This window comes from Neovison vison, chromosome 2, assembly GCF_020171115.1.
Source record: "Neovison vison isolate M4711 chromosome 2, ASM_NN_V1, whole genome shotgun sequence".
In the NCBI taxonomy this organism is placed as follows: domain Eukaryota; kingdom Metazoa; phylum Chordata; class Mammalia; order Carnivora; family Mustelidae; genus Neogale; species Neogale vison.
Window position 1 is genome coordinate 167,624,114 of NC_058092.1, and position 20,302 is coordinate 167,644,415.

Here is a 20,302-nt window from a genome sequence, read left to right on the forward strand (position 1 = left end):
GTAGGTTTGAAAACAAATTGTTTGTGGGGTATGAAAAATAAACTGTTCTTACAGATTGCTGACCACAAAGTCGTCCTCCACCTCCCTCCCTCTGATCCCACATCCAGTCCACCGGGAAATCACACTGCCTGATCTGACCCTATCACAGAGCTCAAGTGCCAACTGCTTCCCCCTTTTGCAAATACATCTGTCAGATGGGAGATGGAGGTTCCTTGCTGGTCTACAGTCTCTACTGTGGCTGCCTGGCCATTGACTCTCCACAGAGCTGGGAGAGGGTCCTTTTAATTTGGGAGCGAGACCTTGCCACACCCACTCAGAACCCTGCAGTGTCTGCACGTTTCACTCAGATGGAAGCCAAGTCCTTTGGGGGGTGAGAGGCACATGCTCCTTCGTGATCTGCATTTCCCCCTTCCCTCTTGATGCCCGTGCTCTTCCATTCTCCCCCAGCTGTTGAACTCTGGACACTAGAGCCCCACCGTGCTGCTCCTGGAATCCACTAAGGGCTGCAGACCCCTTGCCCTCCTGGTTCCTCTACCTGGATCCTCTCTCTTAGATCTGCGGCTGACTGTCCTTCCCACCGCTCAGACGTCTGCAACAATCTCACATTATCAATGAGGACATCCTAATCCGGTTCAATCTTTCATCTTAAATCCCCTCCCATTGTAATCCCTGCTACCCTGTGGGACTTTTTGTTTTGTTTTGTTTTGTTTTGTGGAAAATGCTGGAGCCCTAACCTAAAGTGCTCTATGATATATACATGAGTGTAAAATATCACATGTAGGATATATGTTATGTTTACTATTTACTAGTTCTTTGATCAGTACATAGGAACCTTTGCGTTTGTTGATGAATCCCAAACACCTACAACAATTTATGGCCCCTAATAGGCACTCACGTTTGAGGGAGTTATAAGTAATTGAATTAAACCAGTATTTTTAACAACACTAAAAACAATTTTCTTTGAAATGGACCCATCAGGTATGTTTTACTTAGCTGGAACCATGATTGTGTATTTTGTAATACTCCGTATGACAAAAAATACAGTCCTAACACAGAAAATCTTGAAAACACAAAGATAAAAGGAAAAAAATAAAAAAGATTGTTACTCCACCTAACGTACTCGTTACCTTTGTGATAATCTCCAGCAAAGACTCTCTACTTGTAACTATATGGGGATTTAGTAAAAACAACTATCTGAGAGTCTCCATAATTTTTATCCCATTTTCCTTGTAATAATATCCTGTAGGTATTCCATGTCATACATGGTTTTTATCAATAAATCACTGTACATCAGTGGTTCCCCAACTTATGTGGGTTATATCTATCAATATTTACAATATTAGGAGGTAATGAGAATATTTTAAAATATTTACTAATACATTTAAACATGCCAAAAATAAACACTCTATTTTAACGTAAAGTAGCCGATTTTTAATAAAGATGACTATATCTTCTCAAAACAAACAAACAGAACTTAGTGCAAATAGAAGTTTAAGTTTACATTTTTGCCAATCTGTCAGTATCTGGCTTAGTGGAAGAGATTCTCATATTTGCTTCTGTATTCAATCTGTTCAATTTCTCTTCTTCTGGTTGAACTATATGAAAAGATCATTCCCAGAGGGAGACGTAGTAGGAAAAGGGAGAAGTAAGCTGATGGTCTTTTCAGCTAATTTTGGATGTTCTTATTTAATATTATAGCATTACCCAACAAGTGGTAGTTTATTAAAGCTTAATTACAATATGGAATGTGAAGCAGTAACTATATTAAGATCCATTGATTCATCTTGTACTTTGAATAGATCTTTCTTCATGCATGATTTTGTAACATCATGCATCAATCATCTGGAAAATACTGGTTCACCAAGTTATGCAGAATTCCCAATTAAAAAAAAAAACTCCCATTTGTTAATATCCACCTATCATTGATATCTCATCAGAAGAGTCTTGGAGAATCAGAAAGGTGTTAAGCCCAAAGTGGCAGATAAGGTTTGTCGGATGTTTTAATTTTCATTTGAGAGTTTACATCTTATCATTGGCAACAAATACTGCTGGTTTTTTTGATTTTTGGTTTTGTTTTGTTTTGTTTTTGAAGTCATGGGCTCACTTTGTTCTTTTTGAAGAATTGTCTGCCAGATCCTCAAATCTGCATAACCACAGTTGGTTGGTCACTGCCAAGTAAAAATGATGTTCCATATAAAAAGTGGAACTCTTCATCTTGCAACTCCAACAATTATGCAAGTGATTTTCCCTGAGACAGCCGTCTTGCTTCAGTAGCCCCAGAAGGGCTGTAAGTGGACTTGCCACTTTGTTACAGTGTTCAAAAAACACATATTCAAGCGTTGAAACATGATACAATGAATAACTCTTACTGTTGCATCAAAAATGTTTGAAAGTAACCCTGGCATTTATTTAACTTTTAACTCTAAGTGGTGATGAAGAAGTTAATGGCACCTGCAGCAGTTTAGTGTTACTGCCTTAATTTGTGCTGAGGGGCCACGGCTGCTTCTGCACCATCTATGTAAATATCAGCATCACTGTGCCAGGGTAAACCATCATCATGGACAGTTATTCCACAGGGAGCAGCCAGTACCACAGGTGTCTGTTGCCGTGCGCTCATAGAAAAGATTATTTTTTTTTGATGATCAGTTGTTTCTGATATCAAATAAATACAAGCAAAGGAGCAAGTCTAGCCACGGCTATAGATGCATCCATTGGTACAGCAAAAGTACATTTCTGTAAAGAAGATCTCAACTCCTTTTTGTGCCTGCAGCTCTGTCTTAAATGCAAGAAGATACTGTATCATTGGATGGAGACAGTGCAATGCTTTCTTGTACTGAGGTCATCCAGCAGGCATGGAGTCAAGTCTGCATGCCTTCAGGGGTCTCTGAGCTGTCCTGGAGGTCTTTCCAGCCAGGACTTGATGATCACTCATCCTGTAAAATGCTCTCCTTCTTAATCTGAGAAGCCATACCAAATCAGTTCTGTTTCTCAAAACTTCATCATGACTACATTTAAAAGCTCAATTTCCTTTTCCCTGAAAAGGAATTTGTCCATGATTGGGCTCAAAATGACATAACTAGCATGATAAAGTTAATTTTGAAATACTCTGTTGGGTAAGACAATAAGGTAAATTGTAACATTGAGGGGAAAAGTAGCTATTGTCATATTTTCCTCATTTATAGTGTTTCCAAATTGCTTTGGACAAGATTTATCCATCCATGAGTCAGATAATTCTCTGATGTGTCCTTTATGTTTTTCAGTGTCTTTAGGTTTAGAAATTGGCAGCTGTAGCTTGAGGAGTCTTCCAGTCTCGCCTTTCAAAGTCGGTGATCCATCCCTAAAAGTGAACAAAAAGATAATAAACTTTATTTTATTAAGTTCTTAATACCAATAATCACAAAATTCTAGAATTATAACTGCATTAGATAAAATTTTTACAGTTAGAAATGTTTTTGAAGGGGCACCTGGGTGGCTCAGTGGGTTGAAGCCTCTGCCTTCAGCTCAGGTCATGATCCCAGGGTCCTGGGATCGAGCCCCGCTTCAGGCTCTCTGCTTAGCGAGGAGCCTGCCTCCCCCTCTCTCTCTGCCTGCTTGTGATCTCTGTCAAATAAATGAATAAAATCTTTAAAAAATGTTTTTGAAGAAAAAATATAAAATGATTACTGCAACAGAAGTTATCCAAATGTGTTTTCTTCTTCTTCTTCTTCCTTTTTTTCTTTTTCACCTTGACACAAGGAACATGTATCAAGCCTGAATAACCATAGTTACTCAGGAGTTCAAAACAATGATATGTTGGACAATAATAAAGTTACATGTGTGAAAAATGTTTAGTAAGAGCCCAGAATTACTGAAATTATACTGAGTTAATATCTGCAAATAGCACACATATCCTAAACCTACACACTACCTTAAAAAAAATTCTAGGAAACACAAGAGCTTACGAGCATAAGTATATATAAAATATAATATGTGTTATATATTATATGTTTATTATAAATGTGTATATATATGAAATCCACACATATATATCAAAGTGATGTCATCATTACCATATGTCATGGAGTCTCTGGGGGATTCTGTGGTACATATGTGAAAACTAAGGTGAAAAAGGCAAATTACAACTTAAACTATTTGCTTTGACTTTGAGGAACCCCTCAAAAAGGTCTCAGCATAGCCCCTTAGATCACCTTCCAAGAACTGCTTCTATATACGATTATGTTATTTTGTATATATTGCATATGCAATATATATGCAATCTATCTATCTATCTAGATAGATCATCAACACATGGCTGAGATATAATTTTTTGTACTTGGATTTCCTTTCCCCTCTGTTGTAACTTTCAAGGAATGGATTAGCAAAAATAAAATCATTAAGGCAAATTCAGAATGTGGGACATCCAATGAGACCATGGTCCCAGTGTCTTCCAAAAGTCAGTGCCATGAAGGCAGGGTGGAAGGATCTTTTAGAATAAGAGACTAGAAGAATGTAACAGCCATAACCAATGTGTAGAATCTTATTGGATCCTGGTTTGAGAAGAAAAAACAAACCAGGAAAGACATTATTGAACAATAATATTTGAATATGAAACAGAGACTAGATGGTATCCAGAATCGAAGTTGATTTTCTGATTGTATTATAATAGTTATTTAGGAACGTGTTCTTATTTTTAATAACTGAAGATTAGGGGTAAGGTGATATCTGCAACTTTCAAATATTTCATCAAAATATCTATAAGCCTTTTTATCACTATACACGTAGGAAAAGACAAACTGAGGGTAGAGGAAACAAAGATGGTAACAGTTGCAAATCTGGATAGTAGGGATACAGGTGATTCTCGAGCTATTCTTTCAGCCTTTCAATTTGTTCAACTGTTTTCATAGTGAAAATCAAAAAATAAAAAAGAATCAAAATATTAAAAAAATCAAAAAAATTATTTGTTAATAAATCTCATATCCTTAATACTATTCATATCCAAATCATTGTATAAAAGTATATGGAACCGGTTTGAAAGTTGCATGAAAAGCTGCATGAGGCATTTGCTAATAATACTTTGACTGTAAGCTGTGTAGCTCAGTGGTAAGTGACGAGCTCCGTGTCCTTCTCATCCTTCACCTACATTGAGTGCTATGATCTCGGGCAAATTCTCAAGGTTGTGCTTGTCAAATTTGTGAAGTGGATTATTTCAGAAGGTGGTTGTGAAATGAACCTTCATGCTTTCTGTAATATCCCTAGCCTAGTGCCTGGCAAATAGAAAGCACTCATCTCATCTTCAGTTATTGTCATTGCAAATACCAAGTACTTACTTCAATCTGTTAGAAAAGCCAGTGGTGAGGCGCCTGGGTCGTGCTGTCTGTTAAGCATAGGACTCTCAGAATTGGCTCAGGTCATGATCTTGGGGTTGTGAGACTGAGCCGTGTATCAGGCTCCCCACTGACTGGGGAGTCTGCTTAAGCTTTTCCTCTCTTTCTGCCCATTCTGCTCCCTCCTTTCTTCCCTCCCTTTCTCTCTCTAAAATGAATCTTAAAAAAACGTAAAAAGCCAATTGTGAAGCTTTACATATATTAAATCATGTTTATTACATTACATTCAAATGTGTTCTATAACTTCAGGCCTATTGAGAGTCCTTAGGGAGCAAAATGTTTTAATAGATATGTAAGATTTACTTGTAATTAGCATGCAAATAATTATAATTATTTTTACATACATTTAAATATCCTCCTCTACTGTTGAAACATGTTCTCAAAGTTTGTCCTGATAATTATTTTGCCTTAAGTTTTCTAAATCATAAACAACTTCATCTTGAATTATATGTCCATATCAGTGGAATCTTTTGATGTATTTGGGAGAAATATAACCACATTTCATGGGTTGAATTCCAGATTATGAGTATTCTCAGTTCTTGGTGTTCAAGCTACTGGTAACCAATAATTCTTAAAGAGCAAATTATATGAGAGTCCTTATGGAGTGTTTGTAGTAATAAATATCTTAAGATTTTAAAGATGGCTACAGAAGTGTTTTCAGCGCAATTTTCTAAAGTGGAGTTATTTATTTTTTTAATTGCTTTCTATTTTGTTCAATCTAGAAGTTCTCCGGTTGTTATGGATAGTTTTTTACAGTCTTTCTTCTTAAAAATCACCCTTAATTTTTGTTAGTAACAAGTGCTGCTGAAGGCTGTGAGACATTTAAGTAGGAGATCATGTTAAGTATACAATGGAACATTATTCAAGCATGAGAAAGAAGGAAATCCTGCAGTTTGTATTTGCAGGGGGGATGGACCTTGAAGGCATTATGCTAAGTCTAGCAGGCCAGACTGAGAAAGACAGATACATTGTATCATATAAATGTGGAACCTAAATAAAAGTCAAGCTCAGAGAAAGATCCAGTAGAAAAGTGGTTGCAGGGCGCTGGAGGACCGAGGACACAGGAAGAGGCTAGTAAAAGAATACAAATTTTCAGCTGTGGTTTAGGATGAGTAAAGTCTGTATCTCATGTGTAATTCCGTGAGGATGATCAATCCCACTGTGAATTATGCTAAAGGAGGACAACTGGAATGTTTTCCACCAAAAAAGCCAAAAAACTTGTGAGGTGACCATTGTGTTAATGAACTAGATGGGAAGTACCCTTTACGATGTGTATCATATCATGATGATGTACACTTTCAATATCTTCTAATTTTGTTATACCTCAAAGCTAGGGGGAAAAAAATGAACTTGTAGAAGGTAATTTAAAGTGCCCTCCTAAAACTTAATGTTTCCGTTTCCATTTAGTGTATTATATAGTCAAGCAAATATTTATTTATTTTTTTCCATAGATAAGAACTCTGGGGAACATTGAAGTATTGATGTTATGACTTGGCATAGACATAGCCATTGTTGAAATAAATAGCGGAGCCCCTGTCTAAAGAAGGGGGCTCATTACAATGAAAGGAGAAAAACTCAGTTATAGTTTGTGTTTCCTGCAAATACCCACTGGGAGGGGGGCATTCTAATTGTTCTTAGATCTTAGGAGACTCGGAGACACAGCTCATTAAAAGAACAAGGAAGGGCTAGATTTTTCAATCTGCATCACTTCGGGTAACAGCTTCTTCTGTCTTCCTCTCTTTCTGAGATAAGTTCCATCCAGCTGCTGAAATAGACTGCCTTCTGGAAATTAAAACCCACGTGGCCAAGACTGCCGCAGTAAATCTGGTGGAGCAGATGGTCCTGGGTGAATTGTTCTACCTCTTCGTAAAACCCTGGGATTTTATCAATAGGCTTTACATTAAGTAATAGGAGTCAGAGTGACAAATTAACAGAACTTCCATGCTTACATCCAAATAGTATGCTGTGGCTTCTTTCATTGTTTTGTTCTAATCAAGCTGGAGTAATTTGCTAAGTCAAAAATCAGATATATAAACGTGTATGTGTTCGTTTAGCATCCTCTCTCTATTCAAGCACCGAGATGGGATTAAATGGGAATTTACTTCTATATCCCAGTTAGATTTTCCAGTGGTGCTTCACAAATTATGTGTTGATGAAGTTTTTTTTTCTAATTTTTTTAAGTTTATTACTATTTCAAATATAAAATAACTCATGGGTTTATGCATTTAACATCACTCAGTATTTTCATTTGCTGGTCAGTGGGGGGAAAATAAGAGGAGTAGAGAAGAATTAATAATTTCCCTGGTCTACCGAGTCTGGCTTTTTTTCCACCCTGTCTGATCTGATCTAATTGTCACAGGAAGCATTCACACATCTATGCTTTCATAACTTGCCTCAGCATCCTCTATTGAGTTATTTGTAAATAATGGAAAACGCAGGGGTTAAACAAGACCGATAAATCTTTCTTCTTTTTGTGGAGTTTTAAATCCTAACAGGGAGAACACCCAGGAACAAATACCTGACTAAGTATCTAATGACGGTATTAGCAAGGGATACAGGAGCTCACGGATACAGGACCTAGCTGGAGGGAGTTGGGGAGAGAGGAAGCTTCCAAGGTTGTTGGATGAATGCCTGAAGGTCTGAGCATATCATTGATGGAGCTGTGTCCTAAAGCATGAGCAGGAGTTGGTCTGTAGAAGGACTTTTTGCCTGTGTGTTTGAGTGCGTGTGCTTGTGAGTGAGTGCCTAGAGGGACCCAGAGAGGCAGAAGGAACAGTGGTAGATCTGGTGACACAGACTGATAAGGAAAAAAGTGGTTTTCTCCCCATTATCACTGAGGCATCTGTGGTCCCACAGGTAATTATCAGTGGGATTTGAGCTCAGTTCTGTTCAGACTCCAAGTTCTTTCTAGTACAACATTTGTTTTCCTTGTTGGTCATCAAGCCATGCTTAAGTTCCTGCTTTGATCTTTATCTGCAGGTTCTTTGTCCTGAAATGCATTTGCACCTTGCGCCTTGTTTGTGAAAGAAAGTTGCTTCAGCATCATCTCTTTTGTTTTTCAGTGTCCCAACATTCCAGAGCCTTCCTGAAGAAATCCTCAGTAAGCTTGCCGATGTCCTTGAAGAGGTAAATTGCTTTTTGTCCTTGAACTTTTGGAGATGGGACATAGCCCAGCACAGCAGTGTGATGACAAGTCGTCTACTACAGAAACCTTGTAAATATTTTTATGCTCCAGGATGAGCTCTCTACTTGGCTTCAAATAAAAAGCAGCTCAGCACATCTGTCACTTATCTACAGTTAGAAATGTGCAAATCAACTGAGCGACAGAGGGAGGGAAACCTCCTTGTGGCAAATAGAATGTGATTTTGAATTCCAAGAATAGGAGCTAGAGTATTTCTCTAACTACAGACGGTAAACCAGGATTGCATTAATTACCCAGAATGCTAAAGCTTTGGATGAGCCAATTTACATCAGGGCTTAGTGGTTGGATACTGTTGTAGTAGTGTCTGAGTGTATTGGATACACCTTGGTTGTGTGCCTGCATGTAAAAGATCACTGTTATTTATTCTCTGAACCTGCAGAGCTCAGGTGGTCTTGAGTGAGCTCAAAAGGATAGGGTCTCTGGTGCCTCCAGAGACCGGGAAGGAAGGGTACTGGGGTGCAGTGCGGGTCGGTGGGGTGATGGGGGTGTAGTAGGAGCTGGAGAAAAGTTGTTGTGGTATCCTGTTTCCTCAGTGATCCAGAATGCAAGGCCATTCTGAAAATGAGGAGGGGACAGAGGTATGAGAGGTTTGCAGGCAGATGAGAAGGCAGGAGAAAATGGAGGTGTGTTTGAACTAAAACAGTGTGATGGCCAGGTATGCTCCTGTGCCACTAGATGTTAACCAGCCAAGCCTAAATTAAACAGGCAAGGACGAGTTCATTTAAGACTCGGGGACAGAGCTCAAGCTGGACTCTGCTGGAGCAAAAGGTGGCAAGAGTTTTCAGTGTGGCGCTGAGATAGTGGAGAAGAATATGGTGGGGTTCTTCCCGGGGGAGGTGGGGCAGTGTGATGAGGCCATTAGCATTTGCTCATCATTCCTTCTGGAAGTTGGGGTCCCTATTCCCCATAGACACATGGATGGGTATTTGGCCAGGAAACCAGGAGTGGTGGAGGGAGAGAATGGGGAGCTTGCAGCAGGTGCAGGCAGGATGGCGGAGGCTGACCATGGGAGATCAGCGGAGCGAGGAGGGGGAGGCACTCGGGGAGGAGTGGGGCCAAGAATAGATGGTGCATCAGGGGGTTTGAGTCTCTGGAGGCTGACGAATTGTTGTAGGGGTGCGTTAACAGGAGTGAAATGTTTTTCTCTCTGACTCCTCACCCTCCTGGTCATTCAGTGATCGTTAGAACCCGAGAAGTGCCTATATACACATTCTTCCTTCCACGCCTATGGAAGAGGGCTTTCCTATGATTCATTGGTCTCCCTTGTCAACTATGTGAATGCATAGTAAAGCACATTTGAGTCCTAGGTTCGGGTATAAAGAATTCACAAGAAAAAATACTGGCTGGATTTCTCTCTGAATGCCCCAACCCCTGTACCTGCAACCTCTTGGGGTGTAAAATTGTTTTTCCCAGTTCTTTTTGTTTTGCTTTCCTCGCTGAATACACTGAAGATCTGATGACCCTTTTCTTTTAAAACCAAGGAAGCTGAATGTATACATTTACTAGACCCAATCAAGCCCTACTAAAAAAAAAAAAAAAAAAAAAAAAGAAAAAGAAAAATCTTTCAGTCATATTCTTTCTTTTTCACATCTGTGGAAGGATCTGTATTTTCTGCAAAACAAGAGCTTTGGCTCTATAATAATTCTGACCAGAGAAATGGGTTTGCATGTTATGTCAGATTCTCCTAATCAAAAGATGCCTTAATTTACCTTGGGATGGATGGCGTGAGCCTTAGCACAGCCCACACCCTCACTGCCTTGGAAGGCAAATGTGTGATGAAGTGCCCACATATTTGTCTTGAGGGCATGGAAATGAAGTCAACAGACAAAATGCGAGGTAGACCTATAAATAGACTACCCAATGCGTGAAAAGCCTTCAACTCAAGTTGAATCAACAAGCGCAGTGAGAAATTAGATTAAACGATGTATCAGATGGAGTGCAGCAAATTTGTAAGAACAAAAGCAATACCAGTGTCACATAACATTAAAGGGAAATGTGCTTGCATAATAAGTGAGCTGTCTTTTTGCTGCAAATATCCTCAAGATGAAAGAAGCCCAGATTATCTTGAAAGGAAAGCAATATTATTATAGCTTTCAACAAAGAAGTTACAGCCTTGTTTGTTGGACAAATATTTATGGAGCCCTGCCACGTGCCAGGAATTGTTCCAAGCTCGGGGGACTCAGGCGGAAGTTCCAGCAGAGGTTACAGATGAGCACTAAGGAGGGAAAATAGCCTTGAGGGATGAAGCCACTCTGGACCAGTTCATCAATGGGGGATCTCTCTGAGGAGGTGATGTTCACGCTGAGATCTAAGTGTAGATATGAGATACCATGCTTGCCGGGCAGAGGGGAGGGCAGACATGGGTCCTAAAGTGGGGAAATCTTTCCTGTCCTTAATGCACAGAAGGAATTTTGCAGACTTGGGCCAGGGGAGTTAGGGATGGAGAGAGCTATCAAGTGTCACTGGTAGAGAAATGAGAACAGTTTCACTGATGACGTGGCTCAGGAGGTCCTTGAGGACACCGTGGGATAGTTGGGGCATTGACTTCTTCAGGTGAAAGAGAAGCCCCGTGTGAGTCATTTCTGGTGCCCCTATCCCCTTTGTGATTTCTAGCACAGATGTACCCACTTGTTTGCTCTTCCCTGTGAGCTTCTAAGTCAGAATCTAATACCCTCGCTCCAATTATAGCAACTTAGTGCCCCTTTCTTCTTTACTTTTATATCACATAGTAGAAAAATTGCCTCTGCATTTTGACTCTCTTGCCTTTTTAAAGAGACCTACAAACATTCTCTCTAGGCCTTTGAGGAGTTGTGTGTAGGCATAGGTTCTTGGCAAAAGGCCTATCTGGATGAAACAAAATAATCCCAGAATTTTCCTAAGTTGTGTTTTGCAAGACAGGTTGAAATAATTTATGTGGCTTTCTAATTATTCATGTTATTATCACCATAATGCACTTTTGTCATCCCATACCTGACCCAAACTGAGCCTTAATATATACCAGATTGTTTTAGGTACTCCAAATACATGGTTTGCTAGATAAGCCATTTTGTTGTTTGTAAAATAAATTAGAAGAGGATTTTTAGGAGCATGTGGGGAATACCAAGCTCTGACTTTATAAACTGATTTCATTGACCTCTATTCTAGCCCATATATTATAGCAAAAATATATATATTTGTATTAGTCAGGTGTTAGAATCTGTTCTGAGAATCTAAGAAACACCTGTGTGTAAATGAAAAGAACTGCAAAATTATAAGATAGGATGTGATCTCTTTTTTATTACTCCAACAACATAACACACTTTCCTTCTCCTTTATTTATACATGATTAGTCATCTTGATGAATGACATATGTCAAATGGATGGGACCATTCCTCATTCATCTCCAATTGAGAAACAGTTCCCTTCAGTGCTTACCTATCCCAGCACAATGGAGAATAAGCCCAGTGTCTAATGTTCACTCAGCTATCAGGACTGCAGTGACACCTTTAAAGAAATTTACAAATAAAAACATTTCCTTATAGAAAACATGATCAATGATTAACCTGATTCAAAGCCATATCACAAAGAGTGCCTGAAGTTACTTAGGGTAGGAATTATGCTTTCACCAATGAGGGTGAAAAAGTTTAGATAACTCAAGGAAAACTGTACTTTGTGGAAAATGCCAGATTGAAGAGCAAATCAAGCCAACAATTTTACTTTTCACCACTTGGCATAGCATAATTTCCCTTTATGTGAATAGAAGTGGGGCATGGGTACTATATTTAAATCTCTTGATTTTTAAATGGAAAATAAAGCACATCAAAACCACTTCTTTGCTTTTATTGAAATCTGTTTCATGTCCAATTCACTCATTAAAAAATTGGATTTGGTTGTCTTAGAATTAAAAAAGCCTCTTTGCTACACTTTTAAAGCTCTTTACTTTGGGGTCTGCAGTTTCGTATGGTTGGATCTTGTGCACATCTGAACCTAAATAATGGGTTGTTTTGGTTTGTTTCCCTAGATGATACATTTATTTGTGTGGGTATTTTTAAAGTTTTTTATTTTATTACTATTATTAATATTATTTGTATTGGATACTTGGACTGTCATGGCCCTGACAAGGTCTTAGACAAATAATATTCTTTGGACTTCCTCAAAAGACAAAGTAAAAGTAGAAAAAAAAGGCAAGGATGAAATGTGTTCAGTCCACCATTACTGATAATATGGTAGAGAACAAATAGCAGATTATATAGTCCAGGGAACATGGCTGGAGAAGGAGGTTAATGTAACAGAGTCCTCCCAACCCCCACTTCTTACTGTAAGGTATGATGAGGTATTTCATTGTTTCTTGGCCATACGTTTTCATGGCGGCATCTTCCCAGATCCTTGTGCATCTCTCCAGTTGAGTAATGCAGGGAAGGTCCTCTTTCCCTGGTAAAAAGCTCGCTTTTTACCACTATAAACAGTCCTAGAGTCTTCAGGAAAGAAACTGATGGAGCAGACAGGAACGTTATTAATTCTTCTGAAATGTGTTGTAGAATTAAACTTTTCCTTCCCTTCCTTTAGGCCTGGCTCTTGCCATTCGAAGCCAAGCTGGAGGGAATTCAAAGACCTGTTCTTTCTCAATTGCTTTGGCATAAAGGATCTGAATTTGGAGATTGAATTGTTTAGTTCTTGCTGGTGTCTTCTGTGAGGCAAATAGCTCCTTTTGAAGGGGAATGACATGGATGGTGTGTGTGTGTGTGTGTATGTGTGTGTGTGTGTGTGTGTGCATGTGTGTGTGTATGTGTGTGTGTGCATGTGTGTGTGTGTGTGTATTGGCAGGATGTAGAGATTAAAACATAAAGAAAGAACTCTAATACTGATTTTTTCACATCTTAGTCTATTATAGGAGGAAATATGGAATGGGAAAACATATTCACAAACCACATGCAATAAAGGACTTTTATTATTCAGGGTTCTTCAGAGAAGCAGAATGAATAGGATGTGTATAGGCCTTTTTTTTCCCTAAGATTTTATTTATTTATTTGTCAGAGAGAGAGAGAGCGAGAGGAGAGAGAGAGAGAGAACGGGTGCACAGCAGGGGGAGAGAGAGAGGGAGAAGCAGTCTTCCAAGCAAGGAACCCAATGCAGGACTGGATCCCAGGACCCTCGGATCATTACCTGAGCCGAAATTGGATGCTTAACTGACTGACCCATCCAGGCATCCCAGGATGTGTATATGTCTATAGAGAGATTTGTTCTAAGGGATTTGCTCCTGTGACTGTGGAGGCTAGCAAGTCCAGGCTCTCTACGATGGGCTGGAGCTCTGGAGCCTGGAGGAACTGGTGTTGCTGTTCAAATCCAAAGACCATCTGCTGGCAGAATTCCCTCTTGGCAGGGGAAGTCAGTCTGTGGTCTATGAAGATCTTCTGCTGATTGGATGAGACCCCCCCCAAGTTATAAAGGGAAATATACATGGGTCAAAGTCCACTGATCAAATCTTATCCACAGAAAACACCCTCAGTGAGAAATCCAGAATAATGTTTAACCAAATACCTCTCTCTCCCTTTCCCTCTGCCCCTTGTCCTGCTGCTGTGTACGCATGCACAGTCTCTCTCTCTCTCTCTCAGATCTTTTTTTTTTCCTTTAAAGATTTTTATTTCTTTATTTGACAGAGATCACAAGTAGGCAGAGAGGCAGGCAGAGGGAGAGGAAGAAGCAGGCTCCTGCTGAGCAGAGAGTCTGATGCGGGGCTCGATCCCAGGACCCTGGGACCATGACCTGAGCCAAAGGCAGAGGCTATAACCCACTGAGCCATCCAGGTGCCCCTCTTTCTCAGATCTTTAAAAGCAGCACATGACTTACATGAAGAGATATTTTCCCAAAGGAGATATGCAAAAGGCCACTAAGCACATAAAAAGATGTTCAACATTAATAGTCATTAGGGAAATGTAAATCAAAACCATGAAGTTATACCACTTCACATACACTTGGATAGCTTAAAAAAAAAAAAAGACAGGTGATAATAAATGTGGATGTGAAGAAATTAAAACTAATACGTCCCTGGTGGAGTGGTAAAATCGTGTAGCTTCTTTAAAAATCTGACCACACCTCAAAATGGGAAACGTAGTGTTACCATGTAATGCATACATTCTACTCTTGTGTATTTTCCAAGAGAACTGAAAATAGACATCCACACAAACACTAGGACACTAATGTCCATTGCAACATTATTCCTAAGAGCCAAAAAGGAGCAACCCAGATGTCCATGAATGGATAAATTGAACATGGCAAACTCATACGAGGCAATGTTTTTTGGCTGAACAAACAAACTGAGCACTGATACTTGGTACCACATGGATGATCATGAAGGCATCATGAGAAGAAAAATGCCATACGTTGTCTGATTCTATTTCAAAGAAAGGTCTTTTCTGGACAAATTCTATTTGTCTCTTGTAGGCCAATCTGTAGAAGCAGTGAGTAGATTAGTGCTAGACCCAGGAGGATGAGAGACTTCTGGTGAGTGACTGTCCAGAGTATGGGTCTCTTTTCACAGTGATGATGATATTCTGAAGTTATATTTTGGTGATAGATTAGATTAGATTAGATAGATCTGAAGTTCGATTTTGGTGATTGCCTAAGTCTTCAAATATCCAAAAAACCATTGATTTATATACTTTAAATGGGTGAATTTTATAATGCATGAACTGTGTCTTAAAGCTTTAAAATAAATTTAAAAGAGAAGAATAGAAGTATGGGATGGCGAGGATGTGGTGGAATGTGGACCATGTTGCTAGAAACAGAGTAAGACCACAATGGCAGTAACTTGGAAATTTGCCCTGGAGAAGACTTGGGTGGGGAGAGTATTGTTTTCCTTTTTAAGTAGACCTCTACATTGTCTGTGTTAAGAGGATCAGTCGCTCAGGTCTCTCAAAATGGTGAGATTTTCGCAAACTATTGAACCCATCATTCGTGAATGTCTCATGAAGACACTGGACTAGCATCCCATCCTGCATTTTGTAGCATTGCCGTGGTCTTCAATTATATAACAAACATGAAATCATTAACCCTGTAAACACATCATGTCGGGTGCTGAGAGCAATACTTATGGACCCCTTCCACATATTGGTGCCTATGGAAAATACGTACTATACAGACACAGCATGGTTAACCGGGGAGCTGCTTAGGGCTATTGCGTATCTGAGTTCTCCCGGGCTCTCCAGCTGCAAGGCTGAGTGGATGCCGGTGATGCCTGGGGACCTCTGTGGTTGTTAGAGCCTTGGGAGAGTCACAGGGCACTGCAACCAGTATCCAGCCCCAGATGTCAGTAGTGCGGATATAGAAACTTGGCCGCAGTTCATAGCTACGCCACGCTTGGGAACTCTGCCATAAGAATGATGGGATTAAAGTAGGGTGAAAGGAGAGTGCCCGGGATGGGTGAAGGGTTTTGGCCAGGGTTGTTAGGAGAGTCAGCCCTGAAGAGGTGACCTTGAGTTGACAGCCTTATGAATGGCCTGGGTGGCAAAATAGAGTCCAAAATGGGAAGTATTCACAGAAATAGTACATATTTGGAAAGCTGCAGTGCAGAAGACATGCAGTCGAGACGTTGTGGGTTGATACGTGTTGACTGGGTTTCCCAGCCATATAGACTGCTTCTGCCTGGCTGGGACTCTCTCAGAGCTACCTGCTCGGTGACTTTTGTGTTCCGAGGCCCTTTCTCTCCTTGTGGGGAGTTGCTTGTGCTGTATCTCTTGAGCGATTTAGCTATCAGTATGTGGAGGACAGAAGTGTGCATTCATGGCTTTCCTTAATCTCAGTTCTGTGAAGATTTACTCCCTTAGACTGTAAGTTCCTCAAAGGCAAGAACTTGGTATTTCTTTTCATTGGGTGCCTGGAAAGAGCTGACAAAAACAGCAATGCTTTCTACGGACCCATGCTGACTGCAGTGCTGGACCGGGGTCTTCTGCAAGATGCCATCTGAGGTAAATACCATTAGATGTATGAGATTCAGATTCTAGCGAGGGATCCAAGGCTGAGGCGCTAGGGCTGGGTAAATTAGGTGTTATAACCCATTTGGTCTGATGCTAGAATCCACACCTTTCCCAGCTATCCTCCCTTGCATTTTGGAAAGTTGTGGATTAAATGAAGAAGAAAAAAACAAAAACAAAAACAAAAAAACACCACTTGCCTTCAGCCCCCACTCTTTCTTATAAGTAGGAGATGCTTCCTTCCGAAAATGTTTTCTTGTCTTTTTTTCTTTTTTTTCTGTGAGAGATAATTTTTCTCCTAGTCAGCGTTTTTAATTTATTATGACAGGAATCCATTTTATGCTAGCCACAGACTCTGAAACAAGGCCTTTCCAGTCATTTTCTCATCAGAATATGTATGCTTTGCTCCATGCCACTGGTCATTCATTAAAATGTATGTGTGCCGCACATAGGAAACCAATCTGTAATAAACCAGCTTTCCAGAAAACGTTCAGAGAAAAGTGCCTGACATGATTGCTGCATAAGGATATTCAGACCTGCTTGGGACTTGGGATCTGCTGCCATTTATGGGGCTTGTAAACAAGTGGTGAATTTGCATGAAACTACACAATAGGAGCCTGCCTTCAACATATGTGTGAGATCCCATTTGCAGAATGCCATTTGATAGTATCCGTATAGATCACCATGAGCCCTGGGTTCCTTTAACAGAGCACGGTGAGAACCCGGTCTGAATTATAAACTACTCTAATTACAAAAGAGTAAGATGCAAGATCTTTGGCTCTTTTTTTTTTTTTCTTTCTTTCTTTCTTTTCTTTTCTTTCTTTCTTTTTTTTTTAATCTGTGGCGTCTTTGTAGTTGCCAGGAGACCTCCTTCAGGGACTTGGACACAGTAAGCATCCGAGTCCTTCATGGATGAGGAGTGCATGCCACTTGGGCTTAGAGCACACTAGGAAGAAGCAGAAGATAAGAAAAATAGTTGGGGTTTCAGCTGTAGTCCCCAAATACAGAGCTCATCTGTAATGGGGTTTCTCAGGCAGCTGGGAGCAGCTGGGAGTATAGCCATCCCGTCCCAGATCTCCCCACACCTTGGACTGCGTGTGCCCCTGGGAACCCACACAAGACAGCCTCCCGTTCCCTGCAGAGAAGGCATCCTGCGGTCTCTGACGCCAGTGCCTGCAAGGCTGTCTGTGGGTAGATAAGCCTTGGAACCGGGGCAGGCAGTGTATCAGGCAGGCACGTTTATCAAATGTCAGGCAGTCTTAATGAGGAGGAAACGGACCAGCCAGGGCTCCGGGAGGACTGCAGCCGTGTAAGAGAGAGGCTCCTTCTCGGCGTCCTATACCCTGCCTGTTGTCCTAATTATTACAGGATGCTATCAGTGAGCTTCTCTGAGTTCTCTGGGAAGAGCTACCATTATTGTTTATTACTTATACCTAAAAATTATTACTTTAATAAAGGCAACAAGATCTGTCTTCTAAATAGACCTGCCATGCAGTGTCGTCGTTCTCGGTTTTGTGTGGTGTTGTGCAGATCAGAATTCTCATCCAAGAGCACTGGGCTCTGCTGCTCACCCCAGTGAACTCTGCTGCATCCTCTTCTTGTACGTGGTTCCCTTAATTTCTTTGTCTAGTTTGTACGTGGAAGCCATATGCTTGCTCCTACACCGACTGGAACTTGTCCATTTCCCAACCGTCTGTAAGTACCTGAAGGGTAGCATATGTCTCAACTTGTAGCCGGTTTCCAGCAGAGCAAGGATTTGCATAAGAATTATACCCAGCACTTACTACATAACCAATATTTGTTGAATGAGGAGCCTGAATAGGGTTTCTGTAAATATGTACTACATGAGTAGAGAAACACAGCTGTTAGGTTGTGTGTTCCGATGCGATCAGCACAGCCAGAATGTGAACGTGGCGAGGATGGAGGCATGCATCCTGAAATGCAGGCTTCCTGGCATGCTATCTGGGGAGGCACAGTAGAAGTTACTGGTAGCGGATCGCCTCAGACGCAGCTTCCAGGTGAAAGACAGAGGCATGGGGAGCCAAGGGCTGTGAGATTTGGGGAAAAAAATAGAATTTACTTTCTTGATCACCATCCCTGTACCTTATCCATCCCAGGGAGATAGAAGAGAGGCTAGACCTTTGGGAGGATATTCTAAAGAAGAGGAAAACTCCTAAATGAAGGATTCCAGCTTTCAGGTATAATGTCCCTGGGTGAAGGGCTGAACTGGTACCAGTAACTCCTCTTCCACAAGGAGATCGAGACCTCTAGTAGATGTGGTCCCCATTTCTGGCAGTTGCACCTGAGTACATGGCTTTGGCAATTCCCAAAGCCACAACCTTCTGGGGCACATGTCCCCTCTTGGCTTCTTATCCGAGGAACATGGTGATCCCACGCGTGTGTATGAATGTACGATCCATGAGTGGTTGGACTCACTTGCTGAATGTGACACAACATGCAGGGGGCTACAGAGGAGCAGGTAAGGGGAGGAAAGGCCATCAGTGACAGAACTGGGAGACCCACGGCCCAGAGATGGTCACTAGAGGAGACTAAGGAACAAACCCTAAGTGGCAGGAGAAGCCTTCGGCTTTTCCTTCAGCTCAAAGTTTCACATGAGAAAGAAAACTCGAGGAGTAAGAGCAGAGTGACCCAACTGTGCCTGCACTCCAACACCCACTGCTTGTTGGCAGAGCCCGCCCCTGCACACAGGAGCTGGCCTCTTTGGCTCTCAGGGGCGTCCTGCAGGACACAGCCCCCAGGCATCCACCATGACAGCTGACACCGTCAAATGGATGTTTGGGCCCCCCAAGTGCCATTGCAGACAACGCAGAGTGCCGGAAGCTCCAAGGCAGCCCAGATGGCGCCTATGGATGGCTGAGCCCTACCTCAGAATGGGGGCCACACAGCCCGTCTATTGTCCTTGTCACAGCTCAGAGCACCTTCAGCAGCTCTAGCAGCACACAACCTGTCCTCAGCTTTGACGGCAATGCCACGTGCAGCACACCTGGTCGGGGTTCCTGCAGCCTGGTGGCGCTCAGTGTTCACAAAAGCAGAGGGAACACGCCGACCAACGGACAGGCTTCTCTGACTCACCCTCACTGTGCCCCAAGGGTTGCCTCCAGCCCCCAGCATCCTTCCCCTCCCCCAGCAACCTGGACAGGTGCAGCCAGCAGGGAAGTCATGCTTTGCAGCTGTGAGCTCACCTGGCCCTGGACAGCCATCAGATCAGACGTTCAGTCTCACCTCCAGCTGCTGCCATCAGTGAGGGGCACTGTCCCAGTCCCCGGCTGATGAAATCCACCTGCCCCTGCAAAACAGCAAACCACTCAGGCATGGTGTGTGTGTATGCATGTGTGTGTTTGCATGCGTACACACACACTTCTTTATCTCCATATTATAATGCTTGCATTTGAGTCTTGGTGGCATTTTTCATGCTGGCCCACAATTCACTAGCTATGTGACCTTGTACGTTAAATTTTCTAAGTTTGTTTTCCCTTTCTGAAAAACATAATAGTATCTACATCATAGGACTGATTTTCATTTTTTAACATAGTTTTTCCTTATTTATAGACTTCATTAGTTTGAGTGGTTTTAGGTTTACAGAAAAATGGAACAGAAAATACAGTTCTCATATACCCCCTTCTCTTCACCCTCAGTCGTTGGTGTGGTACTTTTTTTTTTTTTACGATCGCTGAACCAACATTGACACATTGTTAACTATAGTCCATGGTTTATCTCTTTTTGAGCTCTACACTTGTGTAGGTTTTGCCAGATGTTATCTATCCACC

At 41.3% G+C, this 20,302-nt stretch overlaps 1 protein-coding gene across 2 annotated transcripts in view; it reads left to right on the forward strand.

The window, feature by feature from the left end:
* The window catches only part of PRKG1 (protein kinase cGMP-dependent 1), a 1,249,306-nt gene that overhangs the window by 882,530 nt on the left and 346,474 nt on the right, over nucleotides 1-20,302 (forward strand). For both annotated transcript variants that reach the window (XM_044239523.1, XM_044239522.1), the window contains exon 5: nucleotides 8,426-8,489. In XM_044239523.1, coding sequence (XP_044095458.1) covers nucleotides 8,426-8,489 — 64 coding nt within the window. The remainder of the gene's footprint in view (nucleotides 1-8,425; nucleotides 8,490-20,302) is intronic.